The sequence below is a fragment of the Chondrus crispus genome, genomic scaffold, assembly GCF_000350225.1.
Source record: "Chondrus crispus Stackhouse genomic scaffold, scaffold_204, whole genome shotgun sequence".
Taxonomy (NCBI): domain Eukaryota; phylum Rhodophyta; class Florideophyceae; order Gigartinales; family Gigartinaceae; genus Chondrus; species Chondrus crispus.
The window spans coordinates 10,836-28,529 of NW_005179078.1; the positions used below are offsets into that span (position 1 = coordinate 10,836).

The 17,694-nt window shown below is 49.9% G+C and overlaps 3 protein-coding genes; 2 read left to right on the forward strand and 1 right to left on the reverse strand.

Moving 5' to 3' along the window:
* The first annotated feature begins 17 nt into the window (after positions 1-17).
* Positions 18-413, forward strand: CHC_T00003869001 (hypothetical protein). Its single transcript, XM_005715061.1, has one exon. The coding sequence runs from the start codon at positions 18-20 to the stop codon at positions 411-413; it is 396 nt and encodes a 131-aa protein (XP_005715118.1).
* Positions 414-3,313: 2,900 nt separating this feature from the next.
* Positions 3,314-3,499, reverse strand: CHC_T00003870001 (hypothetical protein). Its single transcript, XM_005715062.1, has one exon. The coding sequence runs from the start codon at positions 3,497-3,499 to the stop codon at positions 3,314-3,316; it is 186 nt and encodes a 61-aa protein (XP_005715119.1).
* A 1,008-nt stretch (positions 3,500-4,507) lies between these two features.
* CHC_T00009091001 (methionine--tRNA ligase, cytoplasmic) lies at positions 4,508-6,868 on the forward strand. XM_005715063.1 is given in 2 exon segments: positions 4,508-6,826; positions 6,827-6,868. 1 exon segment carries the CDS (start codon positions 4,508-4,510, stop codon positions 6,824-6,826), a length of 2,319 nt encoding a protein of 772 aa, XP_005715120.1. The 3' UTR covers positions 6,827-6,868.
* The last annotated feature ends 10,826 nt before the right edge of the window (positions 6,869-17,694 follow it).

Consider the following 17,694-nt stretch of genomic DNA (forward strand, 5'->3'; position numbering starts at 1 on the left):
CGCCCGAGCCGGTCGCCATGACCGCGCCCGTCGTCGTAGAGGGCGGCGCGGCGCCCTCCACGTCGGGCCGCAGCATGACCTTCCTGCTCCCGAGCAAGTACAAGTCGGTGGCGGAGGCGCCCGCGCCCGCCAATCCGGCCGTCGAGCTCGGCGTCGCCCCCGCCGGCCGCTGCGAGGCCGTGGCCACGTACGCGGGCAACCTGGACATGGACGCCGCCCCGGAGAAGGCCGCACAGCTGCTGGACGCCCTGGAGAAGGACGCCGTTCAGGTCACGGGCGAGTACACCGTGTGCGGGTACAACCCCCCGTTCACGCTCCCGTGGTTCAAGAGGAACGAGATTCACGTCCCGGTCGACCCTGATTCCATCGCGGAGCTGTGCCCGCCGCCGGAGAGCGAGGGAGTTGCTGCGTGAATGCCTTGCCGCGTGAATGCGTGACGGAACGGAACGGAGGGTGCGCGGTTAAGCTCGTCAAGGCGGTGACTTTGTGTTGTGTTGTGTTGTGTTGTAAAGATTTTTTTCTTTTTTTCTTTTTTTCTTTTTTTCCGTTATCCGGCCTCTTGCGAGCCCGCCGGCGCACGTGATGGGGAAGGTGGCGTGGTACAGTAGGGGTACAGTAGGCCAGCGGACTAGGTGTGTGCACGGGATCGGTGCAATCTATTGCGGCGGCGGCGAGTTTGTTTTTTTAATTCAGGTGGGGACAATGCCTTGCGATTGTACCGCTTCAATCGCAGGCGGTCGGGAGACAGGGAGCGGAAGAAGGGAGCGGGGGGTTGATGACGTTGATGACGTTTAGCACGCATGCGCGGGGAAACAGGCCGCGTACATTTCATGCACAGCGTGTTGCGCGATGGGAGGCGGGAGAGGAGTTGACTGTCGAGATATTATTTTGTGCCGGTTGAAGCGTGCAAGCGACATCTCTCAGACAGTCGCGCAGCGTGCTGTCGATGCATTGTACCCAAGGGTACTGTACGAATTTTCTGTTGTATCTCGCCTCATCTCCAAAAACGCCTCCCTCGCCACTTGCTTCCCGCGCCCACTCCAAACACCGTACCCTTGGTACTGTTACAGTACAATGGTACTGTACAAGTGTAGGAGCACAAGCCCTACAGTAAGTTACCCTTCGAAGGCTACTCTGACGACAGACTTAACATATCCAGTCCAAGCGTGACACTTGTCCCGACATATCTGTCGATATCAGATACCATTCGCAACAATACATGAATAGTCATTGAATAAAGCATATACAGTACACAGTACGACTTTACTCGTACTGGGCGCTTCCTCAAACTATTTTTGTGCAGTACCAAGGGTACCGTCCTCAGAGGCTCAATTTGCGACAGGGCTCAATTTGCGACAGCTTTTTTCAAAACATACTTTCACGTTTTTTCACACATGAGCTGGAGAAGAGTTCTCATTGCCCCAAAAGATACCATACCCTAACATACTGTCTACCCGCCACTCTTAGACATGACCAGCCGCAGACACTCATTCCCAATGCCGCCTTCAATGCCGACTCAAACCGCAGCATTTAGGCGACAGGCAAAACGAAGTCACGACGAACAGGAAAGGAGAGAGGCAGCCCTTGAACTGCTGAAAACCAATCGTAGTATTAGGGAGATGTCTCGTGTCTCGCGCTCAACGGTACACCGAATAAAAACAGCATATGAAGGGGGTCATAAGACGAAATAACAAAGCTGCGTGACCCCCTTCAGCATTTTGCAGGGCGAAAAAAGATATTGCAAGATGCAGAAGAGGAACTCAACTGCAACGAACCTGTTGAAGCCTCTCAGAAAAGCTTCGCAATTGACATGCATACCATTCAAAGCATGCAGGCAAAAATATGGAACGACGGCCGCCCCGGTTTTCGCAATCAATTGCCATCTCCGGCCGCTATTCGGTTCTTCCGTGCTCTAAACCGGTCACTTACGTACCGTAACTCATAACATATCACTTCTGCGCGCCTCGGAGCAAACAACATCGCTCATGTAGGAATATTGAAAGATGTTCTTCTTCCAATCGCTAAAAAGCACCCAGAAATATTTGAAGACGTCACGCGACTCTGGAAATACGACGAGACCAGTGTGCTTGTAGAATTTGGGAAGAGAGTTAGAACATTTACATCTGCAACCTCGCATCACGGAGGGAAGCTACTGGCCGTCAAAGACTATGGAAAAAATGTGACAGCCGGTATTGCAGCGTCTGCATCTGGACTTCTTGCACCCCTTTTTGCCTCCGGCAAAACAATTATGTCAAAGTGGTTAGAACAGTTTCAGGAACGAGACATCCGTCATATGTCGAATGCACTACACTGGCTCACAAAGGCAGACTGGTGCCCACCATCAACAAAGTTTTGTGTGACAGAAAATGGCTCCATTAATGGCGACATCATCAAGGACGCGGTACAGTACATCAAAACGTTCATCCGACAACACGTCAGTGCTGCCAGGGTGTTGTTCTTCTCGTAGATGGACATGTGTCTCGAAATGCTTCGATTGGCTTGCGTACAGTGCCCAGAACATTTTATAAATCGTTCGCCTTCCTGCGAAAACGAGCCATTTTTTACAGCCTTGCGACCAAGCCATAAATCCCGTTTTCCAGCAGCATATTCGGTGTGTGACGGATTAATTATTGGCAAACTGCCATATGGGGTACGCCAACGTCACGTTGAAGCTGAATCTGGCCGCAGCAGGGTACAAGGCTATATCTAAAGCTTTAATACAGGACTCGTTCATCACGACAGGATTGTGGCCTATGGACTATAGATTCGCCACGGCAATAATTGGCAGGGAGAGAGGACCGGAGATGATTTCCGACACCGTCTTCGGCCACTCTCCTCGTACAGATAAATTCGGGTTGCAAGATTTGCAGAGCATGAAACGGCGAACGGCGGATAGGCGTCTTTTACATCGTTTGAAACAGTTGTGTGAGAAAACTTCTTCACCCTCGAACAATCTTGCTCAACTTTCTGTCCTCGTTGGTTCGAAGTAATTTACTAACATTATTTTGCGAGAACAGAACGGTGCGCAGAGATCTCAAATGCGTTCAAAGCGCCCAAATTTGGCACTAGCAGCGGGCAAAGAATCCAAACACATGACAGTCAAAATGTTCTGAAAGTCTTTGGGTAAAAAAAGCCGACTGCTCGCTGAGAGGAAACAAGAGGCGCCAAAAGCTATCAAAAGGAATCGAAGAGGATCTCAAGCCATCGGCAAAGAGAAAACATGCTTTCTGTCTCTACTTCGTTCCCGAGAGAGCTGGAGGACCGCTTTGCTTCGGTTCCTGAAGATCTGCCCATACGTCAGTGGTTGACCTGGTCAAGCGCACATACATTGCGCGAGCACACAGTTGAGGGATCTGTGTCGCGTAATGAGGCCGCGTCTGCACTTGTGCGACTCTCGCTTCCGAGATAAACTTCGGTTTCTTGCTATGGAAGTGTCCCAAATTGAGCCCTTTGGAGAAATGTCACTTCTGAAGGCATGATGAAGTTGGTAAAAAATCATGGATTAAATGTTTGAAATACTATATTTTTGAGACAGCACAAAGTGTCCCAAACCAAGCCCTTGAGAACGGTACCCTGCTCTGCTCGTACCCTGCTCTGGTCGTTCTCTTGCGTACAAGTTGGTACCCCCCAAAGTTGAACACTACTCCATTGTTGAACAAAACTAAAAGTGAATTTTATATCCAAGATTTAACATAATGCCAAAAACGATCAGATTTATTGTAATCCTGAAATGTTAAACTCGGCGTAGCTTCGCGCGAAATGCAAACAGGACCCTTTTGTCGCCATATTCGGATTTGGCGATGCAATAAAAACCTACATGACGCCGCGCATTGCAAATAAATGCAAACTCGAGCCACCAGCTCATCTCCAAAACCACACACTGGCAGGAAGGGGAAGGTCGCGAACAGTATCAAAGGCAGACCGACGCTTTGAAAAGGCCGTCGCTGCGGTCGACAGGCACGGCGCCAGTCGCAAGAAAGCTGCTACAATAGCTAAGAAAGGCGAGGGAGCGAGATGGTTTTGATACTGCGAAGCGGGCGGAAAGGAGTCGGAAGGAGGCATAAAAAGCCGAAAAGGACGCAATAGCATACTTGTACCCTGCTCTGCTCGTACCCTGCTATGCTCGTACCCTGCTCTACACGTACGTGTGCAGTACCGCCACACGTGGCACCAACCATGTGTCCCAGGTGTCCCACGTGTCCCGAGTGTCCCGCATCACCACGTGTCCATGTTTCCACGTGTGATACGCTGCATGATTTTATCGGATCATAACCCACGTCGTGTCGACCAGCAACGCCAACGCAGGTCAACGACCGCGAGCCAATAACTTTACTGCACACCGTCCCATCCATCATCGCCTTGCGGCATGCACATCATCCCCTCCTTGTCCCCCGACGTCCTCCGCATACTCATCTAACCACACCCACCCTCTCTTTCCACACCCCCGATCCCCACCCCGCCTCTCCCCCCCGCCCCTCCCCCCGCCCCTCCCCCCGCCTGCCGCGCCATGGCCACCTCCCCATCCCCACCGCCAGAGACCCCCCCGCCACAGCGCCCCGCCCCGCCGCTCCCGCGCCCGGGCCAGCGCAACGTCCTGGTCACGAGCGCCCTGCCGTACGTCAACAACTACCCGCACCTGGGCAACATCATCGGCGCCGTGCTCAGCGCCGACGTGTACGCGCGCTACCTGCGCCAGCGCGCCGTCAACGTCATCTACGTCTGCGGCACGGACGAGTACGGCACGGCCACCGAGACCAAGGCCCAGCAGGAGCGCGTCTCGCCGCGCCAGATCTGCGACAAGTACCACGCCCTGCACAAGGCCGTGTACGACTGGTTCGACATCGCATTCGACGTCTTCGGACGCACCTCCACCCCCACCCAGACACACATCGTCCAGGAGATCTTCTGGGACGTCTATAATAATGGTTACGTCCAGGAGGATACTATCGTCCAGCTTTATTGTGACGCCGTGTGTAAACGCTTTCTGGCCGATAGGTATGTGCATGGCGCCTGTCCTAACTGTGGCTATGACGACGCGAGAGGCGACCAGTGCGACTCGTGTGGCCGTATGCTCAATCCTTCCGAGTTGCTGCAGCCCAAGTGCTCCACGTGTGGTAACCACCCGGTGTCCAAGTCTACGAGGCACTTGTTTTTGGACCTGCCGAAGATCGAACCGCAGCTTGCCGAATGGTTCGAGACCGCCTCGCAGCAAGGAAAGTGGACCACCAACGCTCTTGCCATGACGGAGACTTGGTTGAGGGATGGCCTGCGCCAGCGCTGCATTACCAGGGACCTCAAATGGGGCGTTCCCGTCCCGCTGGAGGCGTTTAAAGACAAGGTCTTCTACGTCTGGTTTGACGCACCCGTCGGTTACCCTTCCATCACGGCCGCCCTGTGCGGCGACGGATGGAGAAAGTGGTGGATTCCCGAGGAGAAGGATAATGTAGACATCAAGCTGGTCCAATTCATGGGTAAGGATAACGTCCCATTTCACACAATCGTGTGGCCGGGCGCTCTGCTGGCTACACAAAAGCCTTGGACCAAGTTGCACCATATTTCCACCACAGACTACCTCAACTACGAGACGGGCAAATTCAGCAAGTCGCGCGGTGTTGGCGTTTTCGGTAATGATGCCATCGACACGGGAATCCCTTGCGAGGTATGGCGCTATTATCTGCTCCTCAATCGCCCAGAAGGCTCTGACGCCGTTTTTACTTGGGACGATTTGGCAGCAAAGAACAACGATGAACTCATAAAGACACTGGGGAATTATATCAACAGAACCGTCTCCTTTCTCTCCAAGTCATTTGCAGGAATCGTTCCCGAACTCATCCAAGATGACGAGGAAAACATTGAGTTTACTTCAAAAATCAATGTCGAATTGCAACAGTACATTACCTTGCTCGAGAAGGTTAGCCTTAAGGCAGGTCTCAAGAAAGCTATGGCAATCGCTAGTCTTGGCAATCAATACTTGACGCGCAAAGCGCCATGGAAACTGTTCAAGGAGGGAGAGACAAGAGCAGCAGGCAGTTCTTTAGCCTTTTCGGCAAACTTAGTAGTCCTCGTCGCCTTGGTACTCGAACCGTTCTTGGGATATAAATTCTCACGCAAGGTTTTTGAGCAGCTCGGGTTGGAGCATCAACCTGGTGTGAATAACATTATTCCGGACATGTTTGAACCAAATTTGTGGTTGAAGACTGGCATGAAAACCGGTGTGTCCCAGATCCTATTCACCGCGTTAACAAAAGATCAAATTGCTGCTTTCCGAACAAAATATGGTGGGCAGCAGAATGAGGTTGCCGAGGACACTGATCAGATGAGTGAGAAGGGATTTACCCTCGATTTGAGGGTAGGCAAAGTTGTAGATGTCAAAGATCACGAGGAATCTGACCGCCTCTTCATCGCAAGAGTAGACGTTGGAGAGGAAAAGGGACCCCGAACCGTAGTAGCAGGCCTTCGAGACGTGTATTCAGCGGATGAACTCCGGGGCGAGAGGGTAATTCTCGTTTGCAATCTGGCCCCAGCGATGCTTGCTGGCATTGCGTCAGAGGGCATGATTTTAGTCGCGGACAAGAAGAAGAAGGTTAAAGTTTTAACAGTGAAACCGGACGTCGAAGTTGGAGGTGCGATTTTGCCTCATGGCATGTCAGTCACGATTGGATCACAGCCTTTAGATCGCAAAGCATTTCAGAATGCCAGCAAGCTACTCCGGGTAGGGAAAGACAGCGCTGTCGTATTTGACAAACAGTTCAAGCTCGTATGCAAGTCTGACCCGACAATAATGGCCTCCGCACAGGGTATTCCGGAAGGTGGAAAGATAAAATAGTACAGTTTGGAATGCAGCCATCTAACTAAACTGATAGTTTGAGATAGAAATTAGTACAGTAGTGCCGCATCGTGCGGATCTGGTTCGCTTCGAGATCGAGGCATGGCTTTCTGTGGGAAATTATGGTATGACGGTGACGCATACAAGACGACTAAAATGCACCTCAACGCAATTAATGTAGTGCACAACAACGGGAGCATTTTAATAATCTCAGCTGTCAACATGCAGTGCATCCTCTCCTAAAAATGCTTCGATAGTGCAAAACATTACGTGAGGAGAGGACAAAGCACCTGGCTGAAGTAGTATAAATAAGGGAAGAGTCGAGGCAGACTAGCTGCCAAGACAAGCGAAAAAAGCAAAAACGAAGCCACGACAATAAAAAGCGCGATTCCCCTCATTCGCCCGGTCTTGCCGGTTAACCTTTATTGTTCCCCTCTTTTCTTTTCTTTTTTGCGACAGTCTAGACTTTAAGCTTAATCGTTTTCTTTGCAGAAGAAAAAAACAACCTCAAGGATCTTGGAATTGTTCAACGTTTTGGAATCGCTACGAGAGTGGTCTCCCTACCTCTCCTTTGATATTAACGCAGTACGTTTAATCAATTAAGAGGTATAGCCATCATCCTTTTAAGGATAACTCTCACCGAATAAATACAAGAGTAAGTTCTTTCTTTTTTCGCTACCTGTAATATAGGAATCTAGTTGCCTAACTAATTTCTATTCTAGTGTTATTAAATTCAGAAACCATCAATATCCTCGGGGCACCGACCGCCCTCGCAGAAGACCCAGAAGATCCCGCCCTCGGCGCACGGTCTCTACCCCGCACGCCTGATGTAAATTGGGAAAGCGACGAGGTGAACTCCGAATCCGTACTGGACCTCGTCGAAGAAGAAGCTACCCCGGCGGACCAACCGAGGCCTGCGGACAACGTTTTTTGGAGAGGAAGCGGATATTGACGAACTAGGACCGGGACAAAAATTACACGTGGACAACGCTGCCCGTGTTTTTAATCAAATTAAGTCTCGTTCTACAGTAGTGAAGGTACCATTTTCTACTCTACCTGAGGGCGTCAATCGAGCGCTGTACCGCGTGGCTACGACGCGCATCAAGACAAAGAAGCCCCCTGCACCCTCGCTCACTTGCTGCGTGTGCTAGGTCACCGTTACCAGTACCCATCAGCTACGTCAGCACCAGGGTGGTAAGAGGCACCTCGCACGCAAAGCTCGCTAAAAAAGCGAGAGCGAAGACCACTACTGCGCTACCTGTGAGAGGTTTTTTCCCTCCGCACACGACTTAGCGTCCCACCTCAACGGCGCCAACCACTGCCGCCGAGTCTTATATTTGCGTGGGCGTAAAGTAACGCGCAGTATTTATCTTTTTTTCGTAACAAAAAATATCGGTTCATTTTTAAAAACCCTCCTCGAAGATTGAAACACAAGTTTACAAAACTTTCCCGAACACATTTTTTGCTGTTTTTTTTGAAAAGTCGAATTACAATTTGTTGCATCCTATTGGAATTGGCGCCCCTACGTGGTACACTCCACACTCCACACACACCTCCCACACGTGTGAACTCTAACACGTGTGGAAATTGAACACGTTTTGCACGTGTTCTTCGCCCACAAAATCGGATACGTATCACACACTGCACTAGGTGTGAAAGTTGCACACGTGTTTACTATTGTATTAGCTGTGAGCGTTGCAGACCTGTACGCGTATTCAACTGGAATTAGTGTGAGCCATAAAAAAGTCAAAATTTCGGTATAATTGTAAGGTTGCGGAAAGCTTGTTTCTAAGGCTAAAATAACTTACTAAATTTCTTTCTGGAGACTTTAACTCACCAAACACTATGGATAACGGAATTGACGAGGCAGCTATAGAGACCATCACCAAGGAACTTAAAACGTATACACCACTATCTCCAGTTCACAATGATATTATATCGATATAACTGATCAGTTATTACGCTACACATTACTCGCGCAAGATCTGATAATATTTTGGACACAGAACTGGTACAACGATTTCGTGAAGACCTCCCTGTTAAAACTCTATACTCCTTCGAAGTACTGAAGGGCGCCACGTTCGTTTTCAGAATCATCCGTGACTTCTTACGTGCAGAAGGTGTAGGGTATATCAGACATCCCGCAACTGACCGCATCTCATGGGGATTAGTAAAAATGTCATACTCAGACTCGGACGACATCGATTTTGATTACGAAAGGCTTGTTCAACACAACAAAAGTAGCCGAGCATGTATGCTTACTAACAAGGAAATTGAACGTCAAGCCGGCCCACCAGTACAAGGTTATCCCCCTGGAAGACGTGACTCCGAAGCAAGAGCCGCTCGCAACATGGCATTGCGATTCAAGAATCAGGATAAATTCACCGGAAAACTGGGTGAGGACCTCACGGAACACATCAATAACTACATTGATGCCGCCCAGGACTACAACCTTGACCAAACCAATAAACTTGCCCTTTTCCACAACATATTCGATGGAGAAGCTAAGCGATTCTATCGAGAGAAGATGAGGGACAGGTGTGGAAATTTTGGTCAGGCATGCCGAGTTATGCAAGACGAGTACAACAGCATAACTCGACAGAACAGAATCAGGAAGTACCTCCAGAGCCTGAGAATTCAATCTTTGATGCATGCCGAGAAGCTCAACACCGCAGAAGCTTTGGAAGAGTTACGTGAGATCATCACACGTTTTGCTCCTCAAGGACCACGGACTCCCCGTTCCGAGGAAGACATGGTCGAATACCTTTACAAGGCTGTCGTTGGTGCCCCATGGGCCAATCCTTACCACGAAGGTGAGAAATATTACGGACGACCGAAGAAACCAGGATCACGCTCATCTGCCCCATTCAGGCCCCCTCAAGACAGCACAAAAGCCGGTCAAATGGGTTAGACCGTTATAGTACCCCCAGGCTATGCAACAATTGTCAGGATTGCCCCATTCATTTCATCAGGGACTGCCCCAAACCTCGCAACGTGATGCGAAATATCTCATCGCAAGTCAGGAGATATCCGAAGAGAAGCCATCAAATCCCTTTCGAACTCTGTCAACAAGTGAAGGATGCGTTGTTCTCTACAGACGAAGAAGACCCTTCTGTTACCCTTACACGGGACAACTTCAAGCAGAAGGACTCTACCTCATCTGAGGATGAGACGCATGAACATCCCGATAAAGGAGAACATGTATTCCACGTTACTGGTTCTGGGATCGGGGCATTGCATCAGTCCTTGATCCAGAGGATTTGTGAGGAGAGGCAGTCTACTTTACCGTCGTAGTTTGAAGTCGAAAGAAAATAAACCTTGCTACGAGACTGTCCTCAAGAAAAAACAGTCCTGGTACAAAATCTCGCGTATGTCAAGGACAGCCCATGGCATACGAAAAACCGGCGTCTCAGAAAATCCTCCAGCGATACAATGACCAATTCTGTGCTAAACTCTCGCCGAGGTCTTTCACAGATGAGATTCAATTTGGATGTACGCAGGAAAGACTGGCAGGTAGCTTGCATCGACACTGGAGCACAACGCACTGTTATTATCGGACTACTGCAAGCCAAAGCATACTGCAGATTTGTTGGATGTAAGTTCAAACTAAAAGCGAACTTCAACCAGTACAGATTCGGTGTTGATGTGCAGAAGTCAATCGGATCAATCTCAATTCGATTGCCGTTTCTCAAGAACGGATTTGTGCCAATTGAGGTTGACGTAGTTAGAGCGAATGCACCTTTTCTTTTGGGATTGGATTTGCTCAATAAACTTCAACTATACCTGGATACGACAAGAAATGTACTAATCAGTTCTCCAGGAAACATTTCTGTCCCAGTCGTAAGGAAGCTTGGACATTTCTACCTGGAATGAAAGCGGGAAGACGCAGTACTATTCACAAGAAGTGAACTGGTCAAACTTCATAGAGGTTTTCGACACCCAACGGACACGAAACTTCTGAATCTCATCAGAAAAGCTCGGCCGCACGAGGCCACCGAGGCCATCACAAAAGTCTTGAAAGAGATCTCTATGTCATGCAATACCTGTCAAAGGCTTGGATCACAACCAACTAGCTTCAAGACCACTTTACCCACACTGCAAGAAGTTAAGTTTGGTGAAGAAATATCGATGGATCTGATGTTCATCGAGGGAAAAGAATTCTGCATATTGTCCACACTGCAACTCGTTTCAGCTCGGCCATATTTTTAGACTCTCAGGGTCAGAATTAAGGACAATCAGTCAACGGAATATGGGTTGCTTTCCTTGAAGCGTGGCGCACTCTCTATCCAGGATTCCCTAACCGCGTCAGAACTGATGCGGGATCCGTTTTCACTTCGCTCTTCACTTCGCCTAGGTGGAAGGAAATGGCCGAAAGCGTTGGGATAGAACTTCGAATTTCAGGAGTTGAAGCTCACAACTCATTAAACGTTGGAGAAAGACTACACGCACCCCTTCGAAGAATTAATCGAAGGATAATATTCGACTTTCCTCAAATTGACCGCAACATTGCATTGAAACTGTAAATCAAAGCCATGAACGATACCAACAGAGATAACGGACTGGTTTCCTCACTAGTTGTATTCGGGATAATACCAAGATTCCCAATCATTAGCTCAGATATACCCGCTCAGAAAGAAAGGATGCTTGCACTTTCAAAGGCACAAATGGAAAGGAATGCTGTAGTGGCCGAGAGGCGCATTCTTGCTGCTCTTACCAGAAGAATCCCAACTGCAACCGATTTCGTATTTGAATTAGGTCAAGAAGTACTTTTGTATCAAGAAAGAAGTAAAGAATGGATGGGACCTGCCCATCACAGGTATAAGGGAAAAATAGTTGATGTTAAGAGCAACGACGGGCAATGGCATAAGACCATGAACATGCAACAAGTTAAGCCTTATGTTCGACAAAACTCTGAACCAACAGACATGCTCTCACGGGACGAGTTCCTTATTACAATGTTGAAACCGTTTAAATCAGTAAACAGACCAAAGCCCTCTAATTTCGATGTAGAACTCACTGAAGTGATCAAACCTGGTGACCCTAGATCGACCGATGAAAGATTCAGAGCCGCAAAGAAGAAGGAGCTGCAAGGTTTGATTGAAAAAGGAACTTGGAAGCTTTTCTGCCAGTCAGAAGTGCCTAAGAACGCAAACATTCTCGGTGGTAGATTTGTACTAGCAATAAAAGATGAAAGCACTAAAGACGAAGTATGGAAAGCCCGTTTTGTAGTTCAAGGATACAGTGATAAGCTACAAACGTCTCTTGTACATGATAATGCCACACCAAGGCAACATTCCACACGAATTTTGATCGGATTGGCAGCAATATGCGGATTCCGACTATTTTAACAGATGTGACTCAAACATACCTTCAATGCGCAGAAAAACTTATGGGGGATGTATATATAAAACCGACTGGAGAATTGGAACTGAACCAGGACAAGTTGCTGAAGTTGTTAAACCCTTTGTACGGTCTTGCCGATAGTGGTGATTACTGGGGCCGTACCATAGCAATCATATAAAAGAGGACTTGAACATGACCAGAACAACCGGTGATGGAACATATTTCTTTAAATGCATACGGGACAAGCTTGATGGCATGTGCATTACCTACGTGGACGATGACCTCCAAACAGGTACCAAGGAGTATTCAGATCTCGCCCACAAGACAGACGAGAAGTTCAAGTGTAAGGGAAGAGCTTACGATAAGTTCAGTTTCGTCGGAGTACAAGTTGAGAAAAAGGATTCTGAATACATGATCCTCCAAACGTCGTACATCCGAAAGATAGAGAGGCTGCCGGACACGGCCACGTACAAGTCATATCGATCATTAAGAGCCAAAATAGCCTGGATTACGTACACTAGACCAGATATTAGTTTCTCTATTGCTCAAGCCGCCCAGGTTACCCAATCACAGTATACATACTATGATTGGGTAGCCTGGGCGGCTCGGATTTGAATTTTTGAATCCGTAGCATGCTACGGATTCAAAAATTCAAATCCGATACATTAAATGCATCATTAGACGACTCAAGAAAAGTCGTACCTACCATTGAGGTATCCCAAACTTGACGATAACCAGTTACACATAACAGTTTATTCATATGCTTTGTATGCAAACAACTCTGAGGGCTCTTCTCGGCTTGGATACATCATATTTCTGTGTGATAGCAGCAAATTTTGCCCACCACTCTATTCAATAGAGTGGTTGGCAAAGGTTGCTGCGGACGACCAATTTGGTCGTCTCATAAGGCTAAGCCAGTGTCAAGATCAGTTTTAGGCAGCGAAACCATGGCCTTTGCTGACTCCTTTGATATGGCCTTCATGCTCAGACACATACAGAAGATGATGAACAAAAGATACCGATCCTAATGTTTACGGATAGTCTCTCACTATTTGATGTTATCACAAAGGCATCTACAACGGTTGAAAAAAGACTAACGATTGACCTCGAGGTAGTCAAAAAGGCGTACCAACAAAATGAAATGGAACAGATCGGATTCCTTCGATCTGAACACAATCTAGCTCACTGCTTGACAAAGGCTAATGGCAACGATTCACTAATCAACACCTTAAAAAGCGCATGAATCATGCACCCCGTGGATCAATGGATTGACAGAAGCCACAATGAGGATACGTCACGTTAGAAGTAGAGGGAATGTGGGAAATTATGGTATGACGGTGACGCATACAGGACGAATAAATGCACCTCAACGCAATTAATGTAGTGCACAACAACGGGAGCGTTTTAATAATCTCAGCTGTCAACATGCAGTGCATCCTCTCCTAAAAATGCTTCTATAGTGCAAAACATTACGTGAGGAGAGGACAAAGCACCTAGCTGAAGTAGTATAAATAAGGGAAGAGTCAAGGCAGACTAGCTGCCAAGACAAGCGAAAACAAAAACGAAGCCACGACAATAAAAAGCGCGATTCCTCTCATTCGCCCGGTCTTTCCGGTTAACCATTATTGTTCCCCGCTTTTCTGTTATTTTGTGCGACACTTTCACCGCTACAATTTGATGCCATTGGAACCCGGCTCTCTACGTACATTGCACGAAACTGTAATAAATATACTCATCTACAGCATCAATTATCGCGCTTTCTTCGCTCTTTCCCGGGAGTGTTCTTGTGTACCACCCCAACAGAACATGAGAAAGCCATCATTGAAGATAATAAAATGCTTAGAAGCACAGTTCCGAAGTTAACTTTAAAAAACTGCGCGAAATTGGGATAGATACGCGAAATTCCATATAGTACAAGAAGGGTCATTCTATGAGTTTTTCGAAGCTGAAATTTAGAAATCAGAAATATGACAGCAATGCACCGATTTCCAATTTCCGTCTCGCCGTTCGGTCTATAACATTTAGAAACTTTTCACAGACAACCAATAATGGGCGCCTCCTGAAACCTATAATACACAAATTGTGTGTACACAAATCACCATTTTTGTGTACATCACTGTAATTTGTGTATGCACAAATGACAAAACTGGTATAGGCTCGACCACGGACGAGGCAAATGTGCAACATACACAAATCGCATTTTTGGCAGGAATGAGAGCGACAACGGGTTAGTATCCTCCGCCAACAAGCGCATCTCTGTCTTCCGCGTTCCCGCCTCCAACATCCTCTATCCTCCAGCTCCCATCTTCCAGCTCTCATTTTGCAGCTCCCATTCTCCAGCTCCCGCCAGCATGCCCACGGGCGCGGGGGCGTCATGTCCGGCACTGGCGGCGTGAAGCGCCACGAGTCATCGGCGATTGGCAGCATCGGCAGGATGCACGGCACGACGTCGACAGACTTAGGCCAGTACGTCGCGCGCGACACGCGGTCGTACTTCACGGCCATCGTGTTCAGCGGCGGTTTGGCCCGCAGCAGCTCCGGCGGCACGTGCACGTCCAGCAAGCACGCACGGTCGCCGCTGGTCACGGCACACGCGAGCAGTGTCAATCCATTGACAACGACGCGCGCTCGCGCGTTTCGAGCGCGTCGAGCAGGGGTGGGGGCCGACGGCGGGAAGGCGTGTGGATCGCGCGGCGCGGTCTTGGAGACGTGAACGAGGCGCAGAGGCATGCGCTCCATGGGGAATGGAGTCCCGGCCTCGAAGAAGAAGCGCATGGTGACGACGGGGACGATGACGGCGACATCCTTGTGGCGGCTGAGGACGTAGGCGGCGACGGAGTCCTCGGCAACGTCGCGCTCGACGCCGCCGCGGGCGTGGACCTCGGTAAAGCCCTTGCAGAAGTGCACAGGGACGCCCGGGACGAAGGCGCCGTTGGTGAGCCACTAGCGGGACACGAGGGAGGCGGCGAGCGAAGAGAGGGTGGCGGCAGAGAGCGCGTGCTGGGGTGGGGCGATGCCGAGATGACGGCTGGCGAACGAGACCCAGATGGCCGGGTCCGTGGCGGCGGCCACGGTGGTGGAGCAAAACTGGGAGAAGAGGGTGGTTTGGGCGGGGATCATGCGGTCGACAAAAGGAAGGAGGACATCGTGCGGAAGGTGAGAGAGCGCCTGCTATTACTTCCTTGGCGAAGAAGCAACAGCAGCAGCGCAGATGAGGAAGGCATGCCTGCTCAGGGATATCTCGGTCGGTTTCGCGTCTCGTTCGCAAAGCCCTTCGATGCCATTGAGTAGGAGCAAAATTATTGCTCGTCAGTCAGGGGAGAAATTTGTGCACACGAGTTTCAGGGGTGACACAGAAGCACATTTCTAGATTTTGAGAAATTTGTCAAAAAAATGTGTACTGCACAAAAATAGTTTCAGGAAGCGCCCAATATTGCACTCGAGTACTAGGTGTGCAGCGCACACCTATTACTCGAGTGCAATATTGTGCACATTGTGCACCCAAGGAGTGCTCATACTCGATCGTTCCCTCTGCGACCGCCATTGCAAATACCGATGCCTGCTCGTTTCCATCGTGAAATCATTCCCTCTGCCACCTGCAATTTAAGAGAATGATGGCTGCTCGTTTCCCCTATGTGACAAGGTGTCGTCTCCCGTTCCGCAGAGTATTGCAGATCGTGAAAAAAAGAAAAATCGGAGAGACGTTGCTAATAGTTTTCTAAACAATCTTACAGGCGTCAATTAGTTGCCGTGTTCTTCCTTGACGGACTATCACAGCGATAAGAGAAAGTTTCAGTCGGGCGAACGAGGGGGAAGGGCGGGAGATAGAGTTGGAGGCGTCGTCGAGGAAGGGTGTGGGAGGGGCGGAGTGTTCAGGCGGTGGCGTGCCGAGATCGAAGGCAGCGATGTAGAAGGCACTGTGTGAGGCGTGATGGTGGGAGAGGTTTGAGGTGGAGGCGACGTCTTGGCCGCAAACGATGGCGGAAAGAACGCCCGAGAGCGGGAGCTGTGTGGAGAGGGAAGGGGCGGCGGGAGGAAGGAAACGGGACTGGGGAGGGAGGGAACGTGTCTAGGTAGAGAGGGAACCGGACTGGGGAGGGAGGGTACGCGACTAGTGAGGGAGGGAACGGAACTGGTGAGGGAGGGAACGGGGCTGGGCAGAGAGGGAACGAGAGAAGCCGGGCAGATTGATTGATAACAAGCATTGTTGACTTTCTTAATTGGCGGGACTGCGATGGCAGTTTCATCTGATTTCATGTACGGCAATTCCAGATTTCCCCTACACGAAAACAGATGATAGAAAAGTGGAAACACACGTGGCAACGTAGCAGGCGCTTATTGGGTATATGGCGTATGACAAGTTTCCAAATTTCGAAATTACTGGAGCATAAACCCCCGGTCGCGTTGGGGGTTTAGCTGTGGTTCTTCGAAGACCTGTGTACGCGAGAGAGGACAAACACACACACACCAGAAAAGAACGCGGGCGGTGGTAGCGTGGTAGAGCGGTGGGGAGCGGACGCGAACACAGTACGCGGTAGAGTGGTTCGACGCGCTCGACGACCCGGGGCGGCGCTGGTTAGCGTTCTAGCACCGACGGGCGGAGGCGGATCTAGCTCGCGCGCGTACGTTCGCGACCGCTACCCGCGTTAGTTTCTAGTTAACGCGCTCGCGTTAAGAGAACGCGTTTAGAATAAGCGGACGGGGTTAGACCTGCGGTGGAGGATCTGGTACCAAGCCCGTGCTTGTCCTTTTTCTCCCACCGCCGCCGGTCGCCCTGTCGTTCAATATACAAGTGAATAATCTACCATACATACTACAATATCTTTCTAGTGGCTTGCACGGTAAGCTCGCGTTCCTTACTCCGGATTGCCCCGCTGTACACGTGCACAGCGAGCATCAAGCGCGTACTTACAGCCGCGGGCGCACGCGCTGTAAAACGTGTCATGTGTGTACAGTAGCCGCCCCCAGCAGTGAATAATCACCTTCGCGATTATGCTACATAGCCCCCCCCTTAGGCGTGAACGTCCGCGTTCACTCTTTTGGTAGGGAGCACGGGGGGGTTCTAGTCGAGGACGACGAGTCGAGCACCCATGCTTCGGTATCCACACGTCCACTTCCACCCTCGGCCCGGGGTGTATGCGCCGCGTCTAGCACTGCCTGTGTCTATCCGGTACGCGCTTCTGATCCCTCATTCACCGTCGCGGTCCATCGACATGGCCTCTTCCATCGCCCGTCAAGGCGTGCTGGGCCCCGTACGACCAGCAATATGCAATTTGCGTTGCCGCCGTCTACTCTAATGAGCGAGTACGTCCAAATTTCCCTTCTGCGTCGCCGTCCGGTCCTTCGTGAGGCTCTGAGCGTGTCCTTGCGCATTCCGGGGTTCAACCCGTCATCAAGCGTGGATCCCCTCATCCCCCTTCCGCTTCCCCTCGAACTCTTTCTGATACCCTGGCATTGCCCATCCGCGAGTGAGCAGCAATTGTTGTTCCGTCTCGTACCTCCCCTTCTGGGTTACGGCCTAACGC